The sequence below is a fragment of the Rhincodon typus genome, chromosome 10, assembly GCF_021869965.1.
Source record: "Rhincodon typus isolate 14 chromosome 10, sRhiTyp1.1, whole genome shotgun sequence".
Taxonomy (NCBI): Eukaryota; Metazoa; Chordata; class Chondrichthyes; order Orectolobiformes; family Rhincodontidae; genus Rhincodon; species Rhincodon typus.
This window is the reverse complement of record NC_063341.1, coordinates 29,409,618-29,435,015: the sequence shown is the minus strand read 5'-3', so window position 1 is coordinate 29,435,015 and position 25,398 is coordinate 29,409,618. Positions and strand designations below refer to the sequence as shown.

At 45.6% G+C, this 25,398-nt stretch overlaps 1 protein-coding gene across 1 annotated transcript in view; it reads right to left on the bottom strand.

Annotated features, from left to right (window-relative positions):
* pgm1 (phosphoglucomutase 1) overlaps positions 1-9,348 on the bottom strand; it is a 74,828-nt gene extending 65,480 nt beyond the window's left edge. The window contains exon 1 of the mRNA XM_020512647.2: positions 8,889-9,348. Coding sequence (XP_020368236.2) covers positions 8,889-9,140 — 252 coding nt within the window. The 5' untranslated portion in view covers positions 9,141-9,348. The remainder of the gene's footprint in view (positions 1-8,888) is intronic.
* Between the last annotated feature and the right edge of the window lie 16,050 nt (positions 9,349-25,398).

The following is a 25,398-nucleotide window of genomic DNA, read 5'->3' as shown; positions in this document are numbered from 1 at the left end:
GACCCGAAACGTCAGCTTTCCTGCTCCTCTGATGCTGCCTGGCCGGTTGTGTTCATCTGGCTCTACACCTTGTTATCTCAATTTCCTCTCTGATTTTGATCTACTCGCCATTGATCTGGAGATGGCCCTGGACAGATATCAGGCTAATCTATGAAAGCTTTACCAAAGAACAAAGAAAATTACAGCACACAGGAACAGGCCCTTTGGCCCTCCAAGCCTGTACCAATCCAGATCCTCTATCTAAACCTGTCACCTATTTTCCAAGTATCTGTATCCCTCTGCTCCATGCCCATTCATGTATCTGTCTAGATACATCTTAAATGACGCTATCGTGCCCACCTCTACCACCTCCGCTGGCAACGCGTTCCAGGCACCCACCACCCTCTGCGTAAAGAACTTTCCACGCATATCTCCCTTAAACTTTTCCCCTCTCACCTTGAAATCGTGACCCCTAGTTATGGAGTCCCCCACTCAGGGGGAAAAAGCTTCTTGCTATCCACCCTGTCTATACCTCGCATGATTTTGTAGACCTCAATCGGGTCCCCCTTCAACCTCTGTCTTTCTAATGTAAATAATCCTAATCTACTCAACCTCTCTTCATAGCTAGCGCCCTCCATACCAGGCAACGTCCTGGTGAACCTCCTCTGGACCCTCTGCAAAGCATCCACATCCTTTTGGTAATGGGGTGACCAGAACTGTACGCAGTATTCCAAATGTGGTCGAACCAAAGTCCTATACAACTGTAACATGACCTGCCAAATCTTGTACTCAATAACCCGTCCAATGAATGAAAGCATGCCGTATGCCTTCTTGACCACCCTATCGACCTGCGTTGCCACCTTCAGGGTACAACAGACCTGAACACCCAGATCTCTCTGTGCATCAATTTTCCCCAGGGCTTTTCCATTTACCACATAGTTTGCTCTTGAATTGGATCTTCCAAAATGCATCACCTCGCATTTGCCTGGATTGAACTCCATCTGCCATTTCTCCGCCCAACTCTCCAATCTACCTATATTCTGCTGCATTCTCCGACAGTCCCCTTCACTATCTGCTACTCCACCAATCTTCGTGTCATCTGCAAACTTGCTAATCAGACCATCTACACCTTCCTCCAGATCATTTGTATATCACAAACAACAGGGGTCCCAACACTGATCCTTGTGGAACACCACTGGTCACAGTTCTCCATTTTGAGAAACTCCCTTCCACTACAACTCTGTCTCCTGTTGCCCAGCCAGTTCTCTATCCATCTAGCTAGTACACCCTGGACCGCATGCGACTTCACTTTCTCCATCAGCCTACCATGGGGAACTTTATCAAACGCCTTACTGAAGTCCATGTATATGACATCTACAGCCCATCCCTCATCTATCAACTTTGTCACTTCTTCAAAGAATTCTATCAAATTGGTAAGACATGACCTTCCCTGCACAAAACCATGCTGCCTATCACTAATAAGCCCATTTTCTTCCAAATGTAAATAAATCCTATCCCTCAGTATCTTCTCCAGCAGCTTCCCCACCACTGATGTCAGGCTCACCGGTCTATAATTACCTGGATTATCCTTGCTACCCTTCTTAAACAAGGGGACAACATTAGCAATTCTCCAGTCCTCCAGGACCTCACCCGTGCTCAAGGATGCTGCAAAGATATCTGTTAAGGCCCCAGCTATTTCCTCTCTCTCTTCCCTCAGTAACCTGGGATAGATCCCACCCGGACCTGGGGACTTGTCCACCCTAATGCCTTTTAAAATACCCACCACTTCCGCCCACACACCCCCCCCCCCCCCCCCCTTATGCTGACTTGACCTGGAGTAATCAAACATCTATCCCTAACCTCAACATCCATCATGTCCCTCTCCTCAGTGAATACCGACACAAAGCACTCATTTTCTCTGACTCCTCGCATAACTTCCCTCCTTTGTCCTTGAGTGGGCCAACCCTTTCTCTAGTTACCCTCTTGCTCCTTATGTATGAATAAAAGGCTTTGGGATTTTCCTTAACCCTGTTTGCTAAAGATATTTCATGACCCCTTTTAGCCCTCTTAATTCGTCATTTCAGATTGGTCCTACTTTCCCGATATTCTTCCAAAGCTTCATCTGTTTTCAGTCGCCTAGACTTTATGTATGCTTCCTTTTTCCTCTTTGCTAGTCTCACAATTTCATCTGTCATCCATGGTTTCCTAATCTTGTCCTTTCTATTTCTCATTTTCACAGGGACATGTCTGTCCTGCACTCTAATCAACCTCTCTTTAAAAGCCTCCCACATATCAAATGTGGATTTACCCTCAAACAGCTGCTCCCAATCCACATTCCCCTGCTGAATTTTGCTATCGTTGGCCTTCCCCCAGTTCAGCACTCTTCCTTTAGGACCACTCATCTTTGTCAATCAGTATTCTAAAACTTACGGAATTGTGATCACTATTCCCAAAGTAATCCCCTACTGAAACTTCAACCACCTGGCCGGGCTCATTCCCCAACACCAGGTCCAGTATCGCCCCTTCCCAAGTTGGACTATTTACATACTGCTCAAGAAAACCCTCCTGGATGCTCCTTACAAATTCTGCTCCATCTAAACCCCTAACACTAAGTGAATCCCAGTCAATGTTGGGAAAATTAAAATCTCCCATCACCACCACCATGTTGCTCCTACATCTTTCCATAATCTGTCCACATATTTGTACCTCTATCTCATGCTCGCTGTTGGGAGGCCTGTAGTACAGCCCCAACATTGTTACCACACCCTTCCTTTTTCTGAGCTCTACCCATATTGCCTCACTGCTCAAGTCCTCCATAGTGTCTTCCTTCAGCACAGCTGTGATATCCTCTTTGACCAGTAATGCAACTCCTCCACCCCTTTTACCTCCTTCTCTATCCCGCCTGAAGCATCTATATCCTGGAATATAGAGTTGCCAATCTTGCCCTTCCCTCAACCAAGTCTCAATAATAGCAATAACATCATACTCCCAGGTACTAATCCAAGCCCTAAGTTCATCTGCCTTACCTACTACACTTCTCACATTAAAACAAATGCACCTCAGACCACCTGTCCCTTTGAGTTCATCATCTGCTCTCTGCCTACTCTTCCCCTTAGTCACACTGACTTCATTATCTAGTTCCTTACAGTCTTTAGTTACTACCTCCTTACTGTCTACTAACCTCCTCATTTGGTTCCCATCCCATTGAGTCAAATATGGTGTCAAAATATTAACTTTGCTCTGTCTCCACAGACATTGCCAAGCCAGTTGAGTTTCTCCAGCACTAGTGTTTTAATTTCCGATTTCCAGCATCCATGTTATTCTGCTTTGACTTGTGGTCATGAAATCTAAGGTCTCCCACTTCCTCTACCCTTCTCAACATCCAACTTATTTTGCATTCTTCAATGTTGCTTGCCCTCCGCAAATGCCTCACATTTCCCCACATTGAATTCCATTTGCCACTTTTCCACCCACTCAACCAAACCATTGATAGAATTCTGGAGTCAACAGCCACCCTCTGCATCATCAACTACACACCCAATCTGTGTGTCATTTGCAAATTTCCCAAGCAGGCCTCCAACATACTGAGCCTTGTGGAATACAACTAGAAATAGTTTCTCATTCCCAAAAACAAAATCATTGAATATAATTCTTTGTCTCCTGTTTAGGAGCCAACTCACCACATTGATCAGGAAGATGCTAGATTACAAAAGCCGCGATAACAGACATTTGGGAAGCATTAATGGGATTGGATAAAGCCCGTGTGGGTTTATGAAAGTCAAATTATGCCTAACAAATTTACTGATGTTCTTTGATGGTGTAACTAGTAAAGTAGATAAAGAACCAGTTCAACATTTCCAAGTTTGCTGGCAACACAAAACTGCACAGATTGAAAGTTGTGAGAGGTTGCAGGGAGGCTTCAATGTAATTAAGACAAATTCAGTGAGTGGACATGTGCATGGCAGATGCAGTAATAACATGGATAACTGTGAAGTTATACACTTCGATGTGTGAAACAGAAAGAGAGAATTATTTAAGTGGTGATATGTTGGGAAATGTGGATCTACAAAGGGATCTGGATGTCCTTGTACAGCAGTCAATGAAAGTAGACAGGAAGTGCAGCAAGCAATTAAGAAAGCAAATCATATTGTCTTCATTGCAAGAGGATTTGATTCCAGAATTATCTTACTGTAGTTAAACAGGGCCTTGGCGAGACCTCACTTGCAGTACTACATACAGTTTGGGGTCTCCCCTATCTAAGAAAGGATACACTTATCATAGAGGGAACACAGCAAGGATTCACTGGGGTCATACTGACAATGGCAGGGATTGTCCTACGAGGTTAAGTTGGTTCGACAGGGCCTGCATTCACTACAGTTGAGAAGGATGTGGGGGATCTGACTGAAAGGTATAACAGGGTTGGACACACTGGACACAAAGGTTGTTTTCTGTGGTTGGGGAGTCTAGAACCAGGGGTCAGTGTTTCAGGATATGGGTCAGGCCATTTAGAATTGAGATAGGATAGTGAACTTGCAAAATTCTCTACCAAAGGCGGCTGTGGAGGCCAGATCACTGAATATATTCAAGAAAGAGATAAATTTTGTTTTAGATTTTATAGGCATCAAGGGGTATGGGGAAAAAAAATGGGACTATGGCACTGAGACAAAGGATCAGCCATGGTCATATTGAGTGGCAGAGCAGACTCAAAGGGCTGAATGGCCTATTCATGCTCCTGGTTTCTATGGTTCACCACACTCCTCTGTAACTCAGACGTTTACTTTTCTGACCAGGTTGCCAAGTGGAACTTCGTCAAATACTTCAATAAAGTCCATGTCAGTAACCTCCAATGCACTATCCTCATTAATCATCCTTGTTACTTCCTCAAAAAATTAAATTCATTAGTAAATAAACGGCCCTCCTTTGACAAAACTATGCTGACAGGTCCTACCCTTTCCTTAGTTATCCTGATCTTAATGTACTGTTAAGACATTTTGGGTTTTCCTTCCTCTTACCTGTCAATAATTTTTCATATCCTCAAACTATTTTTCTGTTTATCTTACCCTGTATATTCTGGATAATCAGGAGGCTCTAGATTTGGCAGTATCCTTTTTTCCTTGTGGGCAAGTGTCCCCCTCGCCCCCCGAATCTTCTGTTCAGGTATACACTGTCTGACTTGTACAGATCCTATCTTCCCCAGAACTGACCTCAAAGCCTCAGAAATCTGATGCCCTCCCTTCTACGCCAGATTCTCCTATTTCTTTGCTCATGGGTTGGTGGGTCTGACAGTAATTCTGAGATTACCATGTGAGATCCTGTTTTTCAATCTCTTTCCTAGCTTCCTAAAATCTGCCTTCAGGACTTTCCTACCAGAGTCACTGGTACCAACATTGGCTATAATCTGGTTATTCACCCATCCACAGAAGAATATCATACAGTCACTCTAAGATATTCTTGAATCTGGGACCATACCTTCCTACAACCACAGAAATGCCTGTCTGTTCCCCTAACTGATGGATCCCCTCCCACCGCTGCTCTTCCTTTCTTCTTCCTTCGTGCACTGTTGAACTGCCCACGGAATCACAAATCTGTGGCTCTCACTACCAATCACCTTAAATCTGTCCTGTCTGGGCTTTCAGCTTTTGGAAACACAGTTTCATTTACCAATGTTCTAAATGAAAATTCATACTCTGCAACCGAGGAAGAAGAGTATGTTATTCATTCATTAGCAACTTATAGTTCAGTTTAACAATGGAGTTCCCTTCTAATCAGCAGTTACATTAATCAGCACAATCTTCTTACCTTTGTTTGAAATATATCAGAATTAATAAACTATGAAGCATAAGCATGATTGAATGAAACAAGTTCCATGCAAAGTCTCTTTCAACTAGCAAAAATCAGATAAAATGGGCGCATATGTACAACAGTTTCTTACATCTTCAGGACAGACCCAAGTGTTTTACTTGTGAAATGCAATTCTGTTGTTACATTAACACATGACAGTCAATTGTCACTAGGCAAAGTCTAATAATGTGCAAATGAACAACCAATTAAATGTAAAACTAAAACAGGCCAAGCTTACTCAGCAGGTCAGGCATCATTTATAAAAAGAGAGAGTTAATGTTTCAGGCCATTATCTTTTGTCAACCTAGAAAATGTTAGAGATGTAACAAATTTTAAGCAGGCAGAAAAGTGGATAAATGGAGAAGTTGGGGGAGAACAAAAGGAAATGTCTGTAAATGTGTGGAAAACAAGAGTGATTAAAATTGATAGAAATAATATTACTGGGCAAAAGGCAGTGAGACAAGTCAAGAAACAAAAGATGGGCCAAGAGTAGGTGGCTATCCAAAAAATGGAAGTGATGTAAAATGGGTGATTCAATGATTCATCTGGAATGCTGTAAAATTCCTTAACAAGAGATTCAGTCTGTTCCTCAAGCGTATGTTGCACTTCATCAGAGCAGATGTTGCCGGATAAACTAAAATGTCAGGCAACCAGAAGCTCAAGCTCACAACTGTGAGCTGAACAAAGGTATTCCATCAAGCGATCACACAATACGCATACGATCACCCTAACAGAGACAAGATAATGTACAAGTTGCGAATTGAAAGATGGAAGTAGTTTGGGGTTCTGGATGGCAGGAAGGGACAATACAGGTGTTGCATCTTTGGTACGTGGACAGGAAGGGAGCATCAGAAGGGAGGAAGTGTTGTGGATGATTGAAAACAAAACAAGGGCTTTGCATAGGAAACAGTTTCTTTGGAACACTTACAGGAGGGAAGGAGATGATGAGATTGGTTGTCACAATATTCTGGAAGTGGGAGAAATTGCAGTGGATTCTCCATTGAAGGCAGAAGCTGACGAGATGACAGCAAGGGACGTAGGGGGTGGCGGTGGTGGTAATGCTATCATGATTCTAGGAGGGACAGCAATTTATAAGAAGTATTCAAAATGGCTGGGTACAGTGGACAGCCTTGTCAACCATGGTAGAGGGAGGAACATCAAATGAGGGAAAAAAAAGAATATATTAGAAAATAAGGAAAGCACAGAATGCCAGATTGGAGGAATGGAGATATCTCAGAAGGTCATAGGATAAGAGGGGGTTAAAGAGATAGGAGGCTTGACAAGAATACAAAGTAACAAAGAAAATAGATACGGGGTAGGTCAGCACCCTTTAAAAGCCTGCTTCAGCATTCAATGTGATCATGGCTGATCACCCTACTAAGTAACTTGTTCCCATTTTCATCTATAACCTTTGATTCCTTTAGCCCCAAGAACAATATGTGTCTCCTTCCCGAAAATTATTTTCTGTGGCAGAGAATTCCAGAAGCTCACCACTCTATGGGCAAAGAAATTTCTCATCTTAATCCTAAATGCCTACACAGTACCCTTAGACTGTGACCCCTGGTTCCAGACTCCCCAGTCATCAGGGACATTCTTTGTGTTTACCTTGTCTAGTCCTGTTAGAATTTCATAGGTTTCTATGAGATCCCCTCCTCATTCTTGCCAAAGCACTCTACAAGTCAGTGAAGTACTTCCGAAGTGTAGTCACTGTCGTAATCGAAGAAACTGGGCAACGAATTTGCATAGCAAACTCCTACAAACACAAGGGATAACACGGTGTAGAGCTGGATGAACACAGCAGGAAGGCTGACGTTTCGGGCCTAGACCCTTCATCAGTCTGATGAAGGGTCTAGGCCTGAAACGTCAGCCTTCCTGCTCCTATGATGCTGCTTGGCCTGCTGTGTTCATCCAGCTCTACACCGTGTTATCTCAGATTTGCCAGCATCTGCAGTTCCTACTATCTCTCCTACAAACACAATGTTGACTGGGGGATACCTATCAACTTGAATTACTACTTTCAGCAACTGGTCCAAACCCTCAGAAAATCATGTCAGCTGACCTTTTTTTTCCCTCTATTATTACAACATGCAATATCTTCCAAGCACGGCTGCTGTAAATCTGATTGTGTTTCAGCTTCAGGCCTTTCCAAGGGTTCAAGGGCAATGGTAGAGTTTTACATGGGGAGGTTTTCATTTCTGGATTTATTTTTTCTAAAAAAACACTACTGTTCTAAACCTACTCTAGAATATTCTTATTTGTTGCAACAAATAACTCGGTGGCGCCTATCTAAATACTGCAATGATTACTGCTCGTTGCAGGACAAGCATTAACTTGTTGAGCAACAGCGTGCACACTCATGGACGCAACCTGCCCCTTCCTACCGTCACCATAGCAACTAGGCCTGCAGAATCCTAAAGCCTGTGAACAGGAACTACGAGATATTTCAAAATATACAAACACGAAGCATAAAAGCACCAAATAGAGTTCAACATCCTTGGTAGTAAACCTATATGCCTGGCACATTCTCCGGTATCTTATTACAAATAAGAAAATGTCAAAGCACAAACTGTCAGGCGGACTAAAAGTCAAAGTGCCACAGAAATGCTCTGCAGAAGAATAATATAAAAATACATCTTTCTAATCAAAAAAAAAAGCAAATTCTGCAAGGCGACACATCAAACAATCCCCGTGCCTGCATAAAAACCAGTGCTGAATTGAACCTACAGCATTCAGCTTTTACAAAGCAATTACTTAAATACTGGACCTGGCCTGGAATCCTTGCAATGTAATAAATGGGTGGAAAAAAAAAAGTTTTAAAACGGGGATGGCACAGTCGACGCCCGAAACTGCAAACACAGTCTTAATTTAAGCACAACCTCTACGGTACGCGGGGAAAACCAAATCATTTCTAAGAAGCGCGTTTGGCTGGTGCAGCACAGATGGGAGGGGCCGAACGGCCGGTTTCAGGTGCGACAGGTTCGTTAAGCTGCGGGTCACGGGGAGTGGGGCAGGTGTCACATAGTGTGAAGAAGCGAAGTGGAGTTGAGTGTTTTATGTATTTTTTTTACCCCGTTGGCCGCCGCCATCTGGATGATGAGCTGGATGACATGTTTGTTGTGGAAGCGGCCGTCTCCCCCGACCACCAGGACGGCGCACTGACGCTCGGCCGGATCGGACACCGCCGCCGACAGGATGCTCTGGATGAAATTCTCCGCGTAGTGCTTCTGCCTCTGGAAGACGCTGACCCGCTTCCTCAGGCCGCTGGTGCCTGGCTTCTGATCGCCAAAGGCGCTGGTCTTCACCGTCAGGATCCTGCTCATGCTTTCGGCCTTCAAATTACTGTTATTACCCACCTACTCCCGGGTGAAAGACTACTACTGCTGTTGTTGTTGTTGTCTTTTCCACCTTTCCTTCCTTCCCACACGACCGCCGGTGCGACCCAAGGGCTTCACTCGCAGCTTCCTGCTCGGCTCCTTTTGACAGCTCTCCTCCTCCTCCTCCCTTCCTTCCTTCCTTCCTCCCTGCCTGCTGCCCCTCCTCCTCCTCCTGCCCCAGCGGCACGTACACCCCTCCTTCTCTGCAAGGTCAGGCAGCTGCGCCGCTTTCACCCCCCTCCCCGAACCAAGCAAGGGTTAGCACAGACCAGCCCTCCCTCAACCTTTCCCGAGTTCACTGGACTGAACCTGCACTCAGCCACAGAGAAATCCTTCACATGGATTCCACTTTCCGTCAATTCAGATTTCTGGAGGATGTGGAATCTGCTCGCTAAATGTGAAGACTCTTACAGCTGTATACACTGACTTTGCTTGCATACCCTCTGATGTTCAAATTGAATGTTTCTTCTTTGTCTTCTTTTAAAAATGTTGTGGTTACAGTATGTTTTGGAAGGAAAATTAACCATGCAAGCCGTTTAAAGAAGAGGCAAAAGTACTTAACGTGCTAGAAGCCTGAAATTAAAGTAAACATAAAATAGTGATTTGCAGGCTTCACTTTTCAAGTCTGTGATTATTGATCACAGCTGCGGAAGGTTGGAAGGTGTAATGGCGTTCGATCGACTGAAGTGGGGAGGGTGCGATCAAGATCAAAATCTAAATCAGAGGGTGCAGAGCAGGAGAGATTAAATGACGGAAGTGTTCATAGTGCGCGATCAAATGGAGTTATAAGAAAGCAACGTAAATATACGTTTGCAGAAGAGAATGAAAGGCAGGATCACGCATGACTGCCGTTCAAAGGTGAAACAGAATCCCCAGAAAAGGGACGATACAAACTGGCAAGGCAAAGAAAATGGGGCAGAGGATATGAAAACTTCTAAATTTTAAGTAAATGCGCCCATGACAGTTACGTGTTGCACAAATTGCCTTAAGGAATTTAATGCCCTCAAATATTTGAGAAGCAAAATGAAACAAAAAGACGTAAATTAAACAATCAGCTCAGATCCCCCATCCACACCCAGATGAACATACCAATTAGAAACAGGAATAGGGTACTTGGACCCTCAAGTCTACACCATCATTTAATGAGATCATAGCAGATCTGACTTTCCCACATTGCTGCTTACTCCAATACCCTTCACCCTCGTGCTTACCAAAAATCTGTCTACTACTGCCTTAACAATACTCAAAGACTGTGCTTCTATTGCCTTCCAAGGAAGAGCATCCAAAGACCCATGGTCCTCTATGACAAAACATTTCTCTTCATCTCTCTCTTAAATGACATAAGGCATAGGAGCAGAAGTAGGCCATTCAGCCCAGCAAGTCTGCTCCAGCACTCAATGAGATCATGGTTGAACTGCTAATCCTTAACTTCACTTTTCTGCCTTTTCCGCATAACCCTTAATTCCCTCACCAATTACGAATGTCTATCTCTACCTCTACAGGCCCCCTGCAGTAAGGAATTCCACAGATTCACTGTGCAAGGCACCCCTTTTAAAGTTAAGAGACAAATGTAGTTCACATGCTGGAAGTCTGAAATTAAAATAAGCAGAAAATATGTAATTTGTGGAGAAAGAAAACTGGCTTCACTTTTCAGGTCTGTTTGTGACTGTTCATCACAGCCGTGGGAAGTGGCAAGTGTAATAGCTGAGAGAAGAAATTCGTCCCTATCTCTATCTTAAATAGGTGCTCTACTTAGTGACCCCTTGCTTGAGAAGGGGAAGTGAAACCCCCTAAGAATCTTATATAGAGTCATACAGCATGGAAATAGGCCCTTTGTTCCAACTGATCCATGCTGACCACATTTCTCAAACTAAACTAGTCCCATTTGCCTACATTTGGCTCATATCCCTCTAAACCTTTCCTGCTGATGTACCTATCCAAATGTCTTTTAAATGTCGTAACTATACCTGCATCTACCACTTCCTCTGGCAGTTCTTTCCACATATGAATCACCATCTGTGAAAAAATTGACCTTCAGGTCTCTTTTAAATCTTTCTTCTCTCACCTTAAAAATATGCCCTCTTGTTTTGAATTCCCCTACCCTAGGGGGAAAAAAAATCTTTGCTACTGATGTTGTCTATGCCCCTCATGATTTTATAAACCTCTATAAGGTAACCGCTCAATCTCCTACACTCCAGTGAAACAAGTCCCAACTTATCCAGTGTCTCCTTATAACTCAAACCTTTCAGTCCCGATAACATCCTTGTGAATCTTTTCTGCACCCCCTCTAATTTAATAATATCATTCCTAAGGCAGGGCTACCAGAATGGCACACAGTGTTCCAAAAGCACCCTTAACAATGCCCTGCACAATTGCAACATGACAATCCAACTCCTATACTCAATGGTCTGAGCAATGAAGAAAAGTGTGCCAAGTACCTTCTTTATCACTATCCACCTGTGACGCAACTTTCAATGAACAATTACCTGAACCTCCAGTTCTCTCTGTTCTATAACACTCCCCAGGGCCCTACCATTAACTGTGTCTTGTCCTTATATTTATTTAAATTAAACTCCATCTGCCATTCCTTGGCCAATTGGCCCAATTGATCAATATCCCTTTGTAATCTTAGATAACTTTCCTCACTGTCCACTATATTTTGGTGTCATCCGTAAACAGGTCATTTCTCATTATGCTAAACTCCAATGAGTGCAAACTCAACATACTCAACCTCTCCTCCTAAGAAGATCCCTCCACACTCAGATCAACCTAGTAAACATTCTCTGGATTGTCATCACTATCAACGTATCTTTCCTTAGATAAGGGGAGCAAAAGTGTTCATATTATTTTAGATGTGGTCTAACTAGCATCTTGTATGATTTTAGCAATACTTCCCTTTTAAACTCCATTCTCTTTGAGATAAAGACCAACATTCCACTTGCCCTCCCTAATACCCCTGCTGAACATGTATGCTAGTGTTTTGAGATTTATGTATAAGGACCCCCAAACCTCTTAATACTGCAAGTTTCTGTCTTTCTCCATTCAAACAATATTCAGCTCCTGTATTTGTCCCGCCAAAATTCAGTCAAGTTTTTGCTCACTCTCTTAACCTATATGTATCCTGCTGTAGATTCCATGTCATCCTCTCCTTATCACTTTCCTTCCCAAATATTTTATTGTGATCTGCATATTTAATAATTGTACATTAACTTCCCTCATCCAAATCATTGATGTATGGATTTCACCTTATTTATAGATATTGACCCTAGTTGTAGAATCTCTTTTTCACATGTACCTGTCAATACCTCTCAGATTTTTATATGTCAAATCACTTCTTACTCAGCAGATACAGCCTGCACAATCTTATTTCATAAGAAAATCCACCCATTCCAGAAAATGGAACATTGGAAATAAAAATAGAAATCGCTAGAGAAACTCGGCAGATTTGGAAACGTTTGTGGAGAGAAAAACAGAGTTAACATTTCAAGTGCAACCATTAGATCTGTGTGGGGTAACCTGTAATGGTCACCTTCATTGGTTACTCCCATTACTGCACCTCTTCTTTATTTGTCGACTAGCAAATACCTTTACAATCCGATAATCAATAAACAGTAAGTTAGCTTGAATGGATGTAGCAGTCTGCGTTTCTTCTGTATTTTAGGAGATGGGTTGATGAGATCTCTGATGGAATTAAGCCTTTTTTTAAGCAAATAAAGCAAATTATTATGCGTTTTATATTTATAAAAATGTAATTTCCCATGAAATTATCTCTTCGTATTGGTCCTTACGATATGCGAAATACTGACACCAATTTTGCACATTTGACATGGGTCTTGCTCATTTTATGAATCAGCATCATTGAGCTAAGAGAAAGAAACTTTGAAACTAGGCTTTTTTGACTTTCTTGAATAGGAATGTCTTGTAGATAACTTTAACTTTGCCAAAAAAAAACACAAATAAGGCTGTCCTCTGGTTCTTAATTTGGCCTTTTGTTGTGAGTGGTTATCTTGCAAAGTTGTCAATCAAGCATACCATTGTGATTGAAGAACTTCTTCATCCATGGTGTGCTGATCACAGCAACTGCATTATTTGAAGTACTCAGCAGGGTAGGCAGCATCTATGCAAAAGGAAGAAGAGTTAACTTTAACTTTCATGGATTTATTAAGATCAAAACATGATTGTCTAACTTTACTGAGCTAACAGAGAAAGTGGATGATGGGAGTGCAGTTGATGTATATTTGCACTATCAAAAGGCACTTGATAAAGTACCACCTATTATGTTTGTTTGAAAAACTTAAAACCATGAAATATGTTACGGATGATACGTGATTAACGATTCTACAGAGACTGCACACAAAGACACTTACAACAAGCAGTAGAGGTCACATAACTACAGCAAACCAGCCAGTACACTAAGTAAAATTACATTTCTCCATCCGTGCCCTTTTACATTTTTAAAAAAGTTCGTGCACCATCATTTGCAGTTCTAAGTTGTTCATTATACATAATCATAATGAAAGTTATCATTCATTAACAAAAAATGTATTACCTCTAGTCAGTTCCATTTTCATCAGTCTCTGTATTCATACATACTCATATAAATGACTAAATGTAGCACTTCAGCATTCTTTTCCCAAGATTAAGGTGCAGTTTATTTGACATTAACACATCCTTTAGCCTGGTAGAGTTGATCTTGGCTATCTCAGTTCTTCTTCAGATCCCACCCCATTGTATGGGACATTTTTGCTTTTCACCAATGTCTTGGTTTAATTCACATTCGTTCTTAGTCCATGTTTCACACTCCTTGCTTTAATTTTATTTACAATTTTCTGCAATGTCATCAGCATATCTCAAGTTGTTGACATTCAAGCCACAATGCTGCATAGATCTTCTATTTCTACATCTCTGAAGATACCCTCAGCACATAGGTTCCACATTTTTGGGGACTTAACACTCCTCTTTAGAATGGAAAGCTCTCAGGCACACCCTATCAAGTCTCACCACTACTCATTAGTGCCAGCAGGTTACCCTTCTATAATTTCTAGTTTTTTTAAACACTCCATTATTTTCTGATGGCAGATCACCATTAAATGCCTTCTCATAGTTTATAAAGCAAACATCACATTGAACAGTTGTATAATAATGGTTAATCCACTTACAGTTTATATACTGCTGTCTCTGGCTCAGTCACAAACTGGTCCGGCCTTCTGTTGAAGACTTGCAGGAAGTCAGCACACATTGCACTAACTGACAATACATTCCAATCTGTACGGAGTTTCTTGTATTCCAAGATCAGACAGAATCTGGTGTGTGAATCTTTACTTGATTTTCCTCAACTTATTAACAATTCTGCCCTACATCTGGAGGACTTTTAATTTCTCTTACCTTTAACAGAATTCAATTGCATACATAAGGAAATATTGACTTTGATGAACGCCTAGCCAATAGATCAGCATCTGCGCAGTGTATTTATATTTGACATAGATGGATCAGAATGGTGGGGCAACTCTTTCCTTCTCTCCTCATGTCTTGGTTGTCCACAACAAGATGTGTTTTAGAGGAAGTGTTGTAAACCATTGTAAGTGTGATATTCAGATTTATACATGAAACAGGCTTTTTCATAAGTTTACATTAGAAGAAGAGATAAACATTTATTCTGCAGAATGTAAGTGCAATGAACATACTCATGCACACAGACACAAACACAAAGATAGATTCTCAAGAACAATGAATGCAGCTAGATTATTAACAGAATACATGAAGCAGATTACAATCAGATTGAATTCTTTAATTTGTAGGCCTTGTAGTATGTTGGAGAAGAATGCAAGCTGGGTGACCCAGGATTTCCAGATGAGGTTACAACCAAGATTCTGCATAGGTGAATATTATCAGGTAAATATGAGTGAGTTCCCTCTCACTGTCTTGGTTAACCGTTTGTTAGACAGCACTCTGTTCTTAAGGCTATAAGAAATCTGTTCTGTTAGTCTCTGGATTGACAGGCATCCCATTTGATTAATAAGATTAGTTATCTGTATTCAGTCTCAGTCACATGATCAGTACCTCTATTTCCATCCAAAATGATATAAAGTTCGAAGCTATTGTTATACAGTGGCGAATGAATAATGACATTGTAGCTGATTATGATTTAATTGGTTTCTATTGTTCACATTGAAGCTTGGACACAGGAAATCTAAGAGTTTATAGATTGTAATTTTTGGGTAAGTCCACCAACTAGAGAAGGTGCAAATTCCACAGATGTGCCTATTCAAGAGCGAGCATGGTCAGTTACAATTTGTAAACTTTCCATATTCAGACAGGAGCTAGTGATTTGTGCAGAAATCACACAATGTCCTTTGATCTTCAATGGCCATCTGAGATCATGGTAAATTGTTTATCATCCTTATACGCTCACAGGCATATGACTGTGTAACAGAATGACAATGTTGCATCTGAAACCACTGACAGTACTTTTATGCAGAGTAGCAGAAAGATGGTGTTTAGGTTGGCAGTGGTACATCATCAGTGCAAGCGATACACATTCCGTGGCTGGGATTTTGCATTCTGGAGTTAAAGTATGGCAACAGCCATCTTATGTGACATCATATCCACCATAGTTTGGAGCATGGTTTCATTTGCTTCACAGCTCACTTTGTCTACAAGACCGTTTTACAGCCACTTTTGCAACAAAACATGGCGGAAGTTCTCACCCCAACTGGCACCTTCTGGAGTGGAAAGTTTTGGTGCTGTATTTACAGGCTATCTTAACACCCTTTCACTCACTGCAAGCTAGGAGCTCCACAACAGCCAGTGGTCATTGCTCCCACCACCTCTTCCACCAACTCCAGACATATCTACAAGGTGCCACAAAGAACCTTACCATCTCATGGATGCCTCACTGAACATTCTGCTTCAGGCCTTGTGGGCCATAAAGGAGGTCCCCTCCCTCTCTGGTGGACAAAAGAAGCTCTCCCAGGTAGTAGAGGAGCACAGTGCTTCGAACATTCAAAGAAGAAGCAGGGCCCAGTACAGGAAGAGGACAGAGGATCTTTTGTCATCTGTACCCATCTCCTCTCTTCGACCTCTTCAACTCATGGAGCCATCACTTAGTCTGACTGCACCAATGTACAGCCATGCATAGGCATGCCAACCTCACCACCATGTGCATGATAAGCACTGAAAGGCTCATGCCCACATTTTGCTGCCCAGCGTCCAACACTTCAGGAGCACTGCGCTTCCTCCTCACTTCCAGGGGAGGAGGAGATAGGGCTGGCCACCAGCCAGAGCTCTACATGCCCATCATATTGCTGTCACACTACCCGCTTCCCCAACCACCTCACCCCCTTGTTTCTCTAATTGCAAAACAAGCTGATGCACAGTACAGAAGAGAAGCCCATGCTGGTGGAGGGGCTCCTGATCTCCACATTCTCACCCCCTTTGAAGAAGAGGCTGTCCAGCTGATGGCTGCAGAACAAGACTCGCTTTGCGCTGTTGGAGAGACTGGAACTCTAAAAACCAGTGAGCAACAGTGTGGTCTGTACTTCTCAGATGTCCAGCCACTCTCATATATTCTTCTACACAAAGGTTTTGAGCTTCTTCACCCAATTAATTTCTTGCACAGACATGAGACACCAAAATGCAAACAGCCACAGACATTGTCCAGCACCAGCAAATCTGAAGGTAATTTCACCTTGATGGGTACCTTCGCTAAAGTAGATTCAGCACTGTCTGCAGCCTATAGAGGAAGAAATGCCTGAAGTCTGACAGTCCAAGGACTGCTGAAGACTGGGCACCTTCTCAGCACCATGTAGAAGAACGTGCCTGTGTACTTGAACATAATTGACGTGGTCAAAGCATAGAAGCAGGTGATGGAGCATTAAGCAGGATGTTGGATACCTGCAGTTTTGTTCTGAAAGAAGCCAGAAGAGTGACAGGGTTTATCTGACCCAGCTTGATGTTGCTTTTAGGTGATCTATGGAAACATAGGAACAGAAGTGGGCCGTTCAGACTGTACAGCCTGCTCTGCCATCTAATATGATCATGGATGATTGAACACTTCAATACCTTTTATCCAGACTATTCCAATAACCCTTTATGTCACTGGACACTAGAAATCCATCAATGTCTACCTTAAACATAATCAAAGACTGAGCTTCCATGGTCCTGTGTAGTAAAGAATTCCAAAGATTCATAACCTTCTGGGTAAAAAGGTTTCTCTTCATCTTGGTGTTAAAAAGCAGGACACACTAATATTGAACATCTAAAAGTGCAGCTCTCCCTCAGTGCTGACCCCCGTCCTTGCAGCACCACCTCAATTCTGACCCACTCAGTGTAGCACACCCTTAATACTGACCCCCTCAGTGCAGCACTCCCTCAGTGCAGCACTCCCTCAGTACAGGACTCCTTCAGTGCTGAGGCCACCTCAGTGCTGTCACCCCCTCAGTGCTCCACTCCCTCAGTGCAGCACTCTGCCAGTGCAGAACTCCCTTAGTGATGACCGCACTCTGCAGTATTCCATCAATGCTGACCCCTCCCAGTGCCCCAGTTCCTCAATACTGACCCTCGGACAGTCTCACAGCACTAACCTTCCAATAGTGTCGTACTCCCACATGGCTGACACGCCTCAGTGAAGCCCTCCCTCAGTGCTGACCCCACCCCTCAGTGCTGACCACCTCTCAGGTCTGCCCCTCCGCCCCCAAGTGCAGCGCTCCCTCATTGCAGCACTCCCTCAGTGCTGATCCCGCTCTGTGAAGCACTCCCTGAGTGCTGACCCTCTTCAGTGCTGACCCCGCTCAGTGCTGGCACCCCCTCAGTGCTGGCACCCCCTCAGTGCTGGCACCGCCTCAGTGCTGGCACCCCCGCAGTGAAGCACTCCCTCAGTGCAGCACTCCCTCATGGTAACCTCCCTTCAGTGCTGGCCACCCTCTGTGCAGCACTCTCTCAGTGCTGACCCCACTCACTGCTGACCCCCACCTCAGTGATGACCCCCATCAGTGCAGAACTCCCTCAGTGCTGACCACCCTCTGTGCAGCACTCCCACAGTGCTGACCCCACTCAATGCTGACCGCCACCTCAGTGATGACCCCCATCAGTGCAGAACTCCCTCAGTGCAGGACTCCCTCAGTGCAGACACCCTTCAGTGCAGCACTCCCTCAGTGCAGCACTCCCTCAGTGCTGACGCCCGCCCTCAGTGCTGACGCCCGCCCTCAGTGCAGCTCTCCCTGAGTGCTGACACCCTCAGTGCAGCATTTCCTCAGTGCTGACATCCCTCAGATAGTCTCACAGCACTGACTCTCCCACAAACCCTCACAGCTGACACCCCACAGTGAAGCACTCCCTCAGTGATGACCCCACACAGACCAGCACTCGCTCAGTGCAGCATTCCCTCAGTACTGACCCCATCAGTGCTGACCTCCCTTCAGTGCTGACCACCTTCAGTGCTGACCCCACCTCTGTGCAGCACTCCCTCAGTGCTGACCCCCCTTAGTGCTGACACCCTCAGTGCAGCACACCCTCAGTGCAGCAATCCCTCAGCGTGGCACTCCCTCATTGCGGCACTCCCTCAGTGCAGCACTCCGTCAGCGCGGCACTCCCTCAGTGGGCTCTCCCTCAGTGCTGGCACCCTCAGTGCAGTATTCCCTCAGTGCTGACATCCCTCAGATAGTCTCACAGCACTGACCCTCCCACAGACCCTCACAGCTGACACCCTACAGTGAAGCATTCCCTCAGTGATGACCCCACACAGAGCAGCACTCCCTCAGTGCAGCATTTCCTCAGTACTGACCCCTTCAGTGCTGACCACCTTCAGTGCTGACCCCTCTCTGTGCAGCACTCCCTCATTGCTGACCCCCATCAGTGATGCCTGCCATCAGTGCAGCAGTCCTTTGGTGCTGAACCCCTGTCAGTGGAGCACTCCCTCAGGGCTGTCGCCCCCTCATTGCTGTCGCCCCCTTAGTGCTGACCACCTCTCAGGTCTGACCCTCCCCCCAACCAAGTGCAGCACTCCCTCAGTGCAGCACTCCCTCAGTGCTGACCCCCCTCATTGCTGACCCCCCTCAGTGCTGACCTCACTCAGTGTAGCACTCCCTCAGTGCTGACCTCACTCAGTGCAGCACTCCCTCAATACTTAACCTGTCAGTGCTGACCTACCTTCAGTGCTGACACCCTCAGTGCAGTATTCCCTCAGTGCTGACATCCCTCAGATAGTCTCACAGCACTGACTCTCCCACAGACCCTCACAGCTGACACCCCACAGTGAAGATCTCCCTCAGTGCTGACGCCTCTCAGTGCCCCACTTCCTCAATACTGACCCTCGGACAGTCTCACAGCACTAACCCTCCAACAGTGCAGTACTCCCACATGGCTGACACCCCCCAGTGAAGTCCCCTCTCAGTGCTGACACCACCCCCCAGTGCTGACCACCTCTCAGGTCTGACCCCCCCACAAGTGCAGCACTCCCTCAGTGCAGCACTCCCTCAATGCAGCATTCCCTCAGTGCTGACCCCTCTCAGTGCTGACCTCCCTTCAGTGCTGGCCGGCTTCAGTGCAGCACTCCCTCAGTGCTGACCCTCTTCAGTGCTGACCCCCTCAGTGCTGGCCCCCCCCCCTTCAGTGCTGCTCCCCTCCACCCCGTGAAGCACTCCCTCAGTGCAGCACTCCCTCAGAGCTCACCTCCCTTCAGTGCTGGCCGCCCTCAGTGCAGCACTGCCTCAGTGCTGACCCCAGTCTGTGCAGCACTCTCTCAGTGCTGACGCCTACCCTCAGAGCAGCACTCCGTCTTTGCTGACCCCCTGCAGTGTAGCAGCCCCTCAGAGCAGCACTCCTTCAGTGCTGGCACTCCCTCAGTATTGACGCCCCCTCAGTGCAGCACTCCCTCAGTGTTGATCCACATCTGTGCAGCACCCCCTCAGTGCTGACACCCCTCAGTGCAGCACTCCCTCAGTATAGCACCCGCTCAGTGCAGCATTCCCGCAGTCCAGCAGTCCCTCCATGCAGAACTCTCTCAGTGCTGACCCCCCTCAGTGCTGACCCCCGTCAGTGCCATGCTTCCTCAGTGCTGACCTCCCTCAGTGCTGACCCTCTTCAGTGCTAACCCCCTCAGTGCTGGCACCCCCTCAGTGAAGCACTCCCTCAGTGCTGAACCCCTCAGTGCGTAACCTCCTCAGTACTGAACCCCTCCATGCGCCACTTCCTCAAAACTGACCCTCTGACAGTGCTACAGTCTCACAGCGCTGACCCTCCAACAGTGCAGCACTCCATCAGTGCTGAACCCCTCACTGCAGCACTCCCTCACTGCAGCACTCTCTCACTGCAGCACTCCCTCAGTGAATCACTCCCTCAGTGAATCACTCCCTCAGTGCAGCTCTCCCTCAGAGCTGACCCCCCTCAGTGCAGAACTCTCTCAGTGTGACCTTCCTCTGTGCAGTGCTCCCTCAGTGCAGAATGCCCTCAGTGCCCCACTTCCTCAATACTGACCCCCTGAGTACGCCACTTCTTCACTACTGACCCTTGGACAATCTTACAGCACTGACCCTCCAACAGTGCAGCACTCCCTCAGTGCTGACCGCCTTCAGCGCAGCACTCCCTCAGAGCTGACCCCTGTCAGTGCCAACACCCCCCAGCTCAGTGCAGCGCTCCCTCAGTGCAGCGCTCCCTCAGTGCAGCGCTCCCTCAGTGCAGCACTCCCTCAGTGCAGCACTCCCTCAGTGCTGACACGCCCTCAGTGCTGACCCCGCTCAGAGCAGCACTTTCTAAGTGCAGCACTCCCTCAGTGCAGCACACAATCAGTGCTGACATCCCGCTGTGCTGACCGCCCCACTCATTGCTGACCCACCCCCCTCAGTGCTGACCACACCTCAGTGCTGAAACCCCTCAGTGCACCACTCCCTCAGTGTTGAACCCTCTCAGTGCAGTCTTCCCTCATTGCTGAGACCCCACTGTCAGTGATGACCCCCCTCAGTGCTGGGGCCCCCCACTCAGTACTGACCACCCCTCAGTCCTGACCCCCCATTGCTGATACTCCTCAGTGCTGAACACCCCTCAGTGCTGACTCCCCATGGCGCACACCCTCAGCGCAGCACTCCCCTCAGCGCAGCACCCTCTCAGCGCAGCACCCCCTCAGCGCAGCACCCCTCAGTGCAGCACTCCCTCAGTGCTGACCCCCCCTCTGTACAGCACTCCCTCAGTGCTGACCCCATTCTGTGCAGCACTCCCTCAGTACTGACCCCCCTCAGTACTGACCACCCTCACTTCTGACCCCCTCAGTGCTGACACCACTCTGTGCAGAACTCCCTCAGTGCTGAAGCCCACTCAGTGTGACCCTCCTCAGTGCTGACCCCCCTCAGTGTGACCCCCTCAATGCAGCACACCCTCAGTGCTGACCCGCTTAGTGCTGACACCCCCTCACTTCAGCACTCCTGATCATCTAATAGCGCATCACTTCCTTTATACGAACCCTCAGACAGAGCAGCACTACTTTAGTACTGACCCTCCAACAAGATAATTTCAGAGAGATGTGCTCCCATCAAATTGACCCTCTGAGACTGGACCATTTACTTAATATTGGCCCTCTCACATTGAAGCTCTCCCTTAATATAGACCCTCTGTCAGGACGGATGCCTTTCAGTACAGGCCTTTCCACAGGGCAGCACTCTCTCATCATTGACCCTCTGACAATGCAGCACTCCCTTAATGTAGACCCTCTGTCAGGGCAGCTCCCTTTCAGTACAGGCCTTCCAACAGGGCAGTACCCTCTCATCATTGACAGTGCAGCACTCTCTTAATATTGAATTTGTGACACTGCACAACTCCATTAAAATTGACCTGAGCACTCCATTAATATTTGCCCTCTGACAGTGCAGCTCTTCCTCAGTCCTGACTCTCTGACATTGCAGCACTCCCCTAAATACTGTCAGAGGGTCAATACTGAGAAAATGCTGCACTGTCAGAGTCAGCTCCCTGTAGTACTATCAGACGTTCAGTATTAAAGGTATGCCGCACTGGGAGTGGGTCAGTGTCAGTGAATTCTGCACTGCGACAGGGTCAACAATGAGGAAGAACTGCACTGTCAATGTAATAGGATCACAACTGAGTGAGTGCCTCACGATCAGAGGGTCAGGACTGAGGTCAGAATTGAGACAGTGCTACAGGATTAGAGTGTCAGTGCTGTGGTAGAGCAGCATTCTGAGGGTCAGTGCTGAGTGAAAGCTTCATTATCAATGGGTCAGTTCTGAGGCTGTGCTACTTTGTCAGTGGGCCATACTAATGCGGTGCCTCATTGTAATTGGATAAGAATTGAGGGAATGTCGCACAGTGCATCACTAGCTCATCATTGACCGTCTAACAGTGTAGCACACCCTTAATATTGACCCTCTGACAGTGCAGCACTCCATCATGACTGACTGTTCTGACAGTGCAGTACTCCCTCAGTAGTGACCCTCTGACAGTGCAGCACTCCCTTAATGTTGGCCTTCCGACAGTGTGGAGCCCCCTCAGTGATGACACTGACAATGCAGCACTCCCTCAGTACTTACTCCGCAAGACTTCAGAACCCGCTCATCATTGACCCTCTGGCAGTGTAGCTGTCACTAAAGATTGAGCCTCAATGCTGGAGCACTCTCTTAATATTGACCCCCTGACAGTGAAGCTCTCCCTCAATCTTGACCCTCTGAGAGGGTGGCTTTCTCTCAGTGCTGACCCTTCAATAGTGTAGCATGAATTACCACTTACCCATCGCCACTTTACACAACGGCCCCATCAACATTAACTTTTTGAAACTGTAGCACTCCCTTAATATTAACCCTCTGACAGTGCAGAATTCCTTCATTATTGACCCTCCTACAGCATAGCACATCCTCAAATTGACCCTCCAACAGTGCTGTACTCTCTTAGTACTGAGTCTCCGACAATGCAGCACTTCCTCAATACTGACTATCCAAAAGTACAGCACCTTCTCGGTCCGCCCCCTGACATTAGCAACTCTCTGACAGTGCAGCACACCCTTAATTTTGACCTTCTGACATGAATCACCACCTTAATATTGGTGTTCTGACAATGCAGCAGTCCCTTATTATCAACCCACTGACAGTGACTCCATACAGCGCTGCACACCTTTAATACTGATTCTCTGACAGCACAGCTCTCCCACAGTATCTACCTATGCAACCTTTAATACCAAGAAGATCAAGAGCTATAAAGTCAATTGTTTACTTCCAATTCATACTTCATCCTGAGGAAGTTCTGAGGAAGGGTCACCGGACCTGAAACGTTAACTCTGTTTTGTCCTTCACAGATGCTGCCAGACCTGCTGAGCTTTTCCAGCGACTTTGTTTTTGTTCCATACTTCATCCTGATTTGGCATAAGGCAGTCTTCGCTATTGCTGGACTATAATTCTGTAGTTCTGTATTTAGTTATCATAACCACAAAGAAAGTAGCAACTCAAAATGAAGGTCCATCACCCATTCTCAAAGTCACAAGAGATGTAGGAACAAAGAACACTATTGCGTTCTGCAATCTCTCTCCATTTGATTGGTCCACTGCTTTTCTGTTTTCTTCAGCCAAAGTGGACAAATTCACATTTTCCCACATTATACTCCATCTGAAAAACTTTTGCCCACTTGCTTAATCTTTCTGAATAAGTCCCAATATTATGAGTTGCATCTGAATTGAATCAATTGTTTTTGTTTGGTACCTTGCCTGGAGGTACAGCTGAGATCAAATCTACAGGTCCAATGAAAACAAGCGAAACTCAAAGACCCAAGGAAAGAAATCAAATCATGCAGAAACTTACAGGGTCTTGAACAACATGGGCTAGAATAGGAAGTTAGAAATTAGTCCAGTGACGCATTTCTTCATGTCAGGAGCAACTTGTTGCATTTTTCAATTAAGCTCCAGACACTGAGACTAGATTCTTGCCAGACAGTAGTGAGGTGCCTATTAAGTGGTATAATTGCCTCCTTAACTGCACATCTTGCCTCATTATTATGCAGCTTCCTATTTTATCACCCATTGCAAGGAAATTCAATGTCAAGAATTCTTAATAAGAAAATCACAGCACCCAGCTCACGGATTGGACCAGGCTGTATCTCAGGGCTGTTTGCTTGCTGTCTCAGCATTCACTCACTTTGGGCCTACCTGGATGTTGACAACATCCCTGCCTTGCCATTTTTTGTAATGTTTACTCGGCCAGAGGTACCAAATTTACAGTACTGCTGTCTTGCCTTTCTGTTCAACACTGACACAAAGCCAGGAAGCTAGTCATAATTGTCAGCAGGTAAGGGAAACAACCTTCAGTTGGGGGCAAGCAAGGGCAGCCTCTGAAACCAATTCTGGTGCTTGGACATGGTCAGTCAGCCATGTGGGTTGGTCAGAGTTAGAATCTTCTCTTTATAAAATGCAAGGAGCTGAATGTGGGAAAATGCACCACCCGTCTTGACTTTTTCTGCCCTAACATGGACTGTTTTTTTTCCTGGAATGAGAGAAAATAAGGTATTAAGAGAGATAGAAGTGGCTAACACAGCTGTCAGTGCTCGTGCAGGTTGGGATAAAGGAGGAGGTTGTCCTGACTGCATGCAATAAATTGTGATAGTGGTAGAGCATGAACCTTGGTGGATGGTGGGTACAGTAGCAGAGACAGAGTGACTATGGACTGGCAGAGACAATATGGTGGCACTTACCTTGGCAGAGAGCTGGGAATTCCTCCAGATATCTAAGACCAAATTAATCTAGGTGTGAGCCTTGAATCATCCACCAGGACCTGTAAGAAATTGTCCATAATCAATTTCCCCTTATCTGCCATGGCCTGGGGAATGTCGTGAGCTGTGCAGGTAGCTCTGGACTGACAGTCTGGGTACACAGCAACATTTTAGTGATGGCAACAGTGTCAGGAATGCTGGTCCCTTCTGGGATATCCCCGCAGTATATTTTGAGGGATACAAACAAGATAACATAGGGGTGGGGTAGATAGTTAATGAGGTGAATTTGGGGTGAAGTGGAAAGAAAACTCACTCAACCTCATTGAGAGAAACCCTCCCAAGACTCAGATTCAGCCCATGGAACTGACTGAAGAAAAAGTCTAAGGGATAGATCTTGTAAAGGCTTATAAAAGCAGAGAGGGAGGTAATAGGGGAGTTGTAAGTCAAAAAATTTCAAAATGTAGTTTTTTCAGTCGAAGATAAACTTGGACCTTTCACTTTTGGTGGGGTATGA